Source organism: Egretta garzetta, unplaced genomic scaffold (genome assembly GCF_000687185.1).
Source record: "Egretta garzetta isolate BGI_Z169 unplaced genomic scaffold, ASM68718v1 scaffold27, whole genome shotgun sequence".
Classification (NCBI taxonomy): Eukaryota; Metazoa; Chordata; class Aves; order Pelecaniformes; family Ardeidae; genus Egretta; species Egretta garzetta.
In genome coordinates this window covers 1,802,093-1,809,876 of record NW_009260400.1, presented here as the reverse complement: position 1 = coordinate 1,809,876, position 7,784 = coordinate 1,802,093, and the positions used below count along the sequence as shown (strand labels likewise).

The 7,784-nt window shown below is 49.9% G+C and overlaps 1 protein-coding gene across 2 annotated transcripts in view; it reads left to right on the top strand.

Moving 5' to 3' along the window:
* LOC118452748 (hydrocephalus-inducing protein homolog) overlaps nucleotides 1-7,784 on the top strand; it is a 137,217-nt gene that overhangs the window by 109,450 nt on the left and 19,983 nt on the right. For both annotated transcript variants that reach the window (XM_035898720.1, XM_035898721.1), the window contains exons 23-24: nucleotides 1,347-1,490; nucleotides 2,685-2,998. In XM_035898720.1, the coding sequence (XP_035754613.1) occupies nucleotides 1,347-1,490; nucleotides 2,685-2,998 (458 nt within the window). The remainder of the gene's footprint in view (nucleotides 1-1,346; nucleotides 1,491-2,684; nucleotides 2,999-7,784) is intronic.

Below are 7,784 nucleotides of genomic sequence, written 5' to 3'. Positions count from 1 at the left end.
TTTGGGGGGGGGTTTTTTTTTTTTTTTTTTTTTATTAACTTCACCAAAGTGAAATTGAGATTACAGCTGCTCCGCCAAGCAGGGATCGTGGCCACTTCTAGACGGGCACCAGCTTCTATGCTCAGGATAAAGGGAGGGTTTTGAGGATCCTCCACAGCACGGTGAAGTCTGAACACTGATCCTGTAGGGAAGCTGAGAAAACCTGAGATTGCTGTCAGCTCCTCAGGCTGATGAGGAAAAACAGTCATCTCTTGCCTCTCTTTGCTTTCCCTGCTGGTGGTATGGATGCTAGCTCTTTGCATTTCGCCAAGCCTCACCTCCTTCAAAGGACCTGCAGACATCCTTCAGCTGCAGCGATGATAACACCAGCGCCAAGCAGGTGCCCTTTAATCCCTGGATCTTGACTTCTGCCTCATCTTTCCCTCTCCCATGAGGTGTCTGAAAAAGAAAAGATATTTCATTTAGTTTCTGTGTTTTCGGGTCTCTCCTCTGGTTCCCAGGCATCCAGAGAAGCACAAAACCTTGTGAGCAGGCAGTTCAGATTTAATTAGAAGCTTTTCAGCTATCCCTGATGTCTGGCTGTGGTCTGCTCAATGCCGCGCACTCCGATTTATCGAGTGCTACAACACTGCAGCTGTGTTTGATATCAATACACCCAGAACTAGCTTCCCAAACGCCGTCTAGTTGATGTAAATCCATGCAGGAAGCCCAGAGCTATGCATAAATGGGAAGAAATAGCTTAGGCTGAGCTTAGCTTTGAGGCTACAGACACCTTGTCACCGTGGCAGGGTGACAGGAGACAGTTTGCAGCCGGACTGTTGAGGTTTCTAGCTGGCTGTATGTGCACGTAAATGTCCAAAGTTAACCTTAGGCTACTGCAGGGTCTCCATGAGGGGCCAAATCCTGCTTGCTTTTCTCCTCTGACTAGCACTACTGCTTTTATGAGGCTACCAGAGCCCATAAAATTGTAAGAAATTACTGGATGTGAGTGAAAATCATCTTGTGCCGTCCTGCCCGAGAGAGGATGCAAAACTGGAGATGAACAGCCTGGGTTCACTTTCTGGTTTCAAGCTTGTTCAAGCGGCTGCTGCCTCTCAGGGTCCTGTTCCCTCACCTGTACATGAGACCATTTCCCTGTCCCCAGGGCATGCTGCGGTTTCTAAACGTGAAAAGCATCTGATATATTAAGAGAAAAACCTTCCAGAAGGGGAGAAACTAATGCAAATAGCAAATAGAGATGCATGTGCTTTGGGGGTTGAAAAATTTGAAATGCAGCAGAAGGGGAAAGAGGTCCATGACCACTTCAGGTTGGTGTTTGTTTTTTGCCTTGTCTCCTGTTCCTGTAGCAACCCAGTGATGTCCTAACTCTTCAGTACGAGCCTCTTGCCTTAAAAAATGTTTCCTCCCTGCCACTCAGCCTTGTCCTGGCCTTAGAGGAACCCTTCTTAATCTGTGGTGTGGACCAGCAGCCCCTCCCTGCAGATGCTCAGGTGAGCAGCCATGGACCTTCCTGTTGGTGGGCTTTGAAGAGGGAGGAGCGCGATGGTGCATTTCTGTTGGGAGGTACTCTAGTAGAGAAGCTCATTCTTTAGAGTCAGCTGTAGACAGGCCCAAACTAATTGGATTCGAAACAAGTTGCTGAAGGAAAGGAAATATCTGAATTGGGGAAATATGTCCTGACTCCAGGATGTGAAGAAAGGGGAGCAGGCAACTGGGTCTGGGCAAGCCAGGTAGTAAACATGTCTCCTGGAAGCCATCCCAGCTCTCCAGTAGCCATCCTCAGATAACCTCGAGAGCAGCTTGCTCCCTTCAAGGCCAGCCCTGCTTTCAGGAATGCTGAGAATGCTCCTCTAGCTGCTGCCTGGCTCCTGCCCCATTGTTGGTGGAAGGCTTTGGATATGGACTCTGCTAAATGTGTCACTGTAGGCACGGCCACCACTTCTGTCCCGTGCCAGCGACTAGTGGTCGCAATGCCATTGGACTTGTGCTGTGAGAATAAAGGAGTTCCCCTAGAATCGGGGCAAAAAGGCCCTGGCTTGCCAGAGTGGTGATTAGGTTATGTATTTAGCATATAGCTTTGTGGGTCCAGAATTCAGTAGAACAATATTTATTTTCTCTTGTATCGATGCAGAGACATGAGCCTGAGGTAGAATCATAGAATCGTTGAGGTCAGAAAAGCCCTTTAAGCTCCCCAAGCCCAACCGTTCCCCTAACCCTGCCATCCTGCCACTAAACCCTGGCACTAAGCACCTCATCTGCCCAGCTTTTAAATCCCCCAGGGATGGGGACTCAACCCCTTCCCTGGGCAGCCCCTTCCAGCGCCTGAAAGCCCTTGCAGGGAAGGAAGCCCCCGCTGGCTCCCCGCTCCTGTTCAGGCAGTTGTAGGCAGCGATAAGGTCTCCCCTCAGCCTCCTATTCTCCAGGCTCAACACCCACAGCTGCCCTAGACGCTTCCCAGCAGCCTGGGGCTCCACACCCCTCCCCAGCTTTGTTGCTCTCCTCTGGACGTGTTCCAGCATAGTCTCAGACAAAAGCTTTGTGGTGCTTGTGGTCAGGTGCACACTGTAAATAGACAAGCTGAGAAAGCCACGTTGGGGCCACACGTTGAATATTTCCACGTTTCATGCCGTCAGACCTTGGCATTTCATCACACTGACGATTAATACTCTTTTATCTCCTTGCAGCCCATGAAGCTGGAAATAGGGGAGGAACTTCATCTTTCCATCAGATTTAACCCTGCTTACGAAGAGGATTTGAATATCCGGGTAGCAGAGAAGGTTCTGAAGATACAATTTCTTGAGCACCCTCATGAGGAGCAGGTCACCGTTCGGGGAGAAGTGTACTTTCCCAATCTCTGTATCCAGACTATGGCCCTGGACTTTGGCTGCATCTTGAATGACACTGAAGATGTGCGTTATGTCGAGATGACCAACTGCAGCCCGCTTCTTGTACAGTACCACTGGTCGTTCCTGACAGACAGCCACGTGTACCAGATGAGGTATGTGCACCTTCACCCTCTCCTTAAAGCTCTTCTCCTTCTTGGCGTCCTGTTTAATGCTTCACAAAGACCAAAGTTGTTTGCCTGACATGTTGGTTTCAACTTTCCCTTGTGGAAATAACACCTACCAGTTGTGGTCAGGCCTAATGCTTAAGGAGTAGGTGATCTTCACCAGTTTGACGCTGGGGAAGAGGCAATGTTCTCCAGCCAAGCTGGGACTGTAAGGCAGTACCAGCGCTTTTCCTGTAGCCCATAACCTAGAATCCTGGTTTTTCTCTGGTGCTACAAAGCCATGCTTAGGCACTTGGACAAGCAGATACATAACAAGAGCTCTTTTCCTTCCTTGCCAACCCTATTTGTTGTCATCTCATACCAAGAACCTACACAGGCACTGCCACCAGAACGATGTGCTGCTGTCCCAGTCCCTTGCTGCTTCACTGTAGCCCCTGTACTGGTTCTGCTGGGAAGGAAAGCTGGTGTGGAAAGCTGCTTTCTCAGACCCTTGTGGCCTGAGGCAAACACCACCCTGAAGTGAGTTTTCATCTATTAAACTGCAGGTCACATTCACAAAACAGCTATTTAGCGTTTTACAGCCAAACAGCAGGTTCTGCTGTGGCTTCGGGTACAGCTGTAGGTGTTGGCGGGAGGACTTGTCTGAACGTCCCCAGGGAGCAGGACCATCCAGCACTGGTTTGTGGTTTCCAGGCCCAAGAGCAATCTTGCAGGCAGGCTGGAGCACATCTAAAAACCCATTTCTAAGCAGTTCCTCCCTCTGCGGCCTCTCTGCGTAGTACCAAAGTCTAGTCTGGGCAGTTTTAATTACAGTAGCAAATGGTTTTTCCATAATGCCTTAGGAAACTGGGCAAAGTTAACCGTTGTGCACTGAAGTGCTGCTATTACAAATAACAGACATCATCAATAAACAGTTTTGTTTAGAGAATCGGGATCTAGCTCAGAGGAGACGACCTATTGGGAACTGGAAATTAGCTGTGGCAATGAGGAGGGCTTGGGGGAGAAGACCTGGGTGCTGAGGGAGCCCATTCACAGCTGGGTCTTACTGAGGAAAAAAATCTTTAGTGGGGGCCCTTCTGTACCTTCAGAACAGACCCTAAAACGCAGAGGAAAGTCTGCAAAAGCAGGTGGAGGGTGGTGGGCAGGGAATGAGGAGCAGGGCTGTAAGCTCTGCGTGGAGGCCCCTGTCATCTCCTGGTGAATTAGATTAGGGTTTAATTACAAGCTAAAGGGAAAATCTAATTTTGATGGTAGAATAATGCATATATTTTATAATAAGAGAGAAACAAGCACATTACAGCGAAGTCTGTGTGGAATTAATTTCCTCTGGGGCCACTTGTTGGCCGGGTGCCTGTTTATCTTTACTCTTTTTTTCTTTTTTTTTTTTTTTTTAGAACCAATTTAGGTTTTTGGAAATGTAAATGCTGAATCAGTTTTCAACTTTTAATTACCTCGTGTCCACCTAAATTGGCTTTGCTGGACCCGAGCCTGCAGGTGCCCGTTCTTCCAGCAGATGCCGAATCACCCAACTCTGCCGAGTCAGTAGCAGTTGAGGGTCCTGGGCACCTGGCAGGTGATAGCAGCCTCTGCTCCGAAGGGTTTGGCATTGCCCCTTTGCTGGCTCGTTAGCGCCATGGACGTTATGACAGCTCCCTTTTCTGCTCTGCATGTTAATTAAGCAGTAATGTACTCTCTCCGGGTCCCTCAGCAGACACCATGTGATCCTCTGTGGCAGAGCTGGAAATGAAGACTGTCTCCAAGCTATTAACACCTCAAATTGCTCATTAAGAGCCCAGCAGAAGGGCAGCATGTCAGATATTATTTCTGGTCCACATTAAGCACTGTTGGTATTCTAAATTATCAGATCAAACTAACTCAGTCTGACATCGAGGGAATCCAAGCATCAGGTCTCATGAAGGTGAGATCAATAGAATTTAAACATCCATACATCTCGCCTTGCTGGAGCCCATCATCAGAGACTCCCAGCATCAATCAGACACACACATTTCTTCTGGCCAGGAGAGAAAAATGTTGTTTCTTTGCCTGGACAAGACTGTGTGCTTAAATCTTTCATTCTTCTAATTGTTCAACCCATTTTTTCTTCCTTACTCTTCAGTCACTGGTGCCACTTTGAGCAGGGTGATCATATAAGTAATGCGGTCCAACCGTTGCTGTGCGGTTGGACATGGCCAACTCAAGCCAAGCCATGCCCCTTCTCTGACACTGCTGAGCCATAAATCTCTTGTGGTTACTCCTCTTCTAGACCTGTATGGTTAGAGACAGGCTGAGAATTAGTCCCACCTCACCCCTTGGACCTTTGGTAGCTCAAAGCTGAGTTAAGCCTTTGTACCAAGATGTTTTCTGCGGCCTTGGAATGGATCTCTGGAATCAGCCAGCAGGAGATAGTAGATATGGAGCTAAATTCAAATGTTTCATCATGTTTCTTCTGCAAGGATTGGTTTGTCCTCCATTCTAAGGGCAGTATCTAGCTTTAGGGACAGGGTTTAGTGGTGGGATGGCAGGGTTAGGGTAACGGTTGGGCTTGGTGATCTTAAAGGGCTTTTCCAACCTAAGTGATTCTATTCTATTCTAGCTCCTCAGCTTTGTTTGGGATTCCCATAAAAAGGAAGACATTAAATCCAAAGGATATACAAGGATTTCCCTAGAGACCTGTGTCAAGGGCTGCCAAACTTAGCTGTTCTCTGGACTTTTGTCCTTTATTAGAGGATCCCTGCCTCATCATTTACTTTGAGCATTGCTCTTCCTGTCTCACCTCGTTGTCCCCTTCACGCAAGATGCATTCCCTCCCTGGGACAGAGCTCACACGTGCTGAGTGGTCTGTGTGCCAGGAGGGATCAGCAGAGAGCTCTGCACCTCTGTGGCACGCATCAAACCCCCTCTGTGCATTGATCTGACGTCTCTGGAGGGTGGGGGCTTCTTGGCTACAAATCCAGTCTAGTGAATTGCCAGTAGATTATTCAGGGGAGAAAGGTTTGTTGAGCTTAACATGGAAGAAATGACTCTTTCCTTTCCATCCAGGATTTTCTTGTCCAGTTTGTTTTCAACAAACCAGGAGCCTTTCTCCTCCCAAGTGGGTCTTCCTATGGCACTAGTAACTTCTCATGCCTCTGCCTTCTCTCCATCCACGTCCCCTGGCAGGCTGCGCTGCAGGGACCCTGCGAGCCAGATCCCAGCCTTGTTACCAACAACAACAACAAAAACCAATTCCATGTTATATTTGATGGGTTTCTTGCTTTGTTGTTTTTATAACAAGGAAGAAATGGAAAATGCAGACAGTGAAAAACAGTGCAAGGCAAAAATCTGACAGCAGTGCTCTGTCAGCCACCGGAGGGGAGAGGCAGCGACACCAGCAGTGAGAAAATACATCAGAAACACCTATGTCCACTGTGCCCCTGATGCTGGGGAGTCTCGGATGGGGGTAATGCACTCTTCTCACCCACCAGCGCTATCAGCTCCTCGGGGTACGGTGTTGTGGTCTTTGGTAGCCCCATGGGTGCTATTTTTCCTGCTTAAATCCTGTGGGTGACTTAGAAAAGGAGTCGTGATGTAAATATGTGTGGTTTGGCAGCAGCAGAGATGCGGTTTGGTCGGTGTAACGGAGGAAGGGGCTGCTTATTTATTGGAGATGGAGTGAGTCTCTTGGAGCACGGGCTGGGTGCTGGGCGGGCTTCCCCCCTGGGGTGGCAGCGGCTGCTGTGAACGGCTTGCGGAGAGGCTCTGTGGTCATGGATAGAGGCACTGGGAAGATGAAGCAAAGGAGGCGTTGGGAAATTTGCTCCCTGATCCATCCAGACAGAATGAAAAGTAAAATGCAGTGAGTGCCAAGGAGGGGTTTGGAGCCAGGAGTAAGCAAGCGTAGGCTGTTACCAAGTCTGTTAAGAGACATAAACCTGGGTATTGCACGTGGGTCAGTGATGCTTGGTCAGGACAAAGGCTGGGGGGTCATGATTTCCCATTTGCAGCACGTCTGTAAGCTGCTCTTTTCCACCTTCACCTTGATCCTCACCACGTACCTCCTGGCTCAGCACGGCTTTTTCCCAGCTCATTTGCTGGGAAGCTTCAGGTTTGAGACAGCTTCTGCTGCCCCAGGGCACACCTGGAGGACTTTTACCTGGGCCATCGCAATGGAGGTTGGAGCCTAGAACGGCTGCGTGGGAATCGCTTTAGCTATTACACTTAGGTTTTCTGAGGCTCAGCCTCCTCCTCTGCACAAGCGTGAAAGACCCTGGGAGCTTTCTTTTGCCTTGGTGGACTGGGGAGCAGCCCCAGGGTGTTGGAGCCGTGGACTGAGGGCAGGGGAGGCGAAGGAGAAAGCATTGCTTGGGTGAAAAGCACCGCACTTCCCACCCGAGGTGCTGTCTTGCAGCTGGATGTCTCCCTGGCTTTGTCCTGTGCCATCAAGACAAAGCGTGGGAGATGCCCAGGTCTCGTCCACACCCTGAGGATGGCTCTCCATCCATGGCTGGAGAGCTGCCCAGCGGAAAAGGACCTAGGGGTGTTGGTCGACAGGCAGCTGAATATGAGCCAGCAGTGTGCCCAGGTGGCCAAGAGGGCCAGCAGCATCCTGGCTTGTATCAGGCCTGGTGTGGCCAGCAGGAGCAGGGCAGTGACCGTGCCCCTGTGCTGGGCACTGGTGAGGCCGCCCCTGGAATGCTGGGTTCAGGGTTGGGCCCCTGCCTCCCAGAAGGACCTGGAGGGGCTGGAGCGTGTCCAGAGAAGGGCAAGGAAGGGGGGGGGGGGTGGGGAGCCCCAG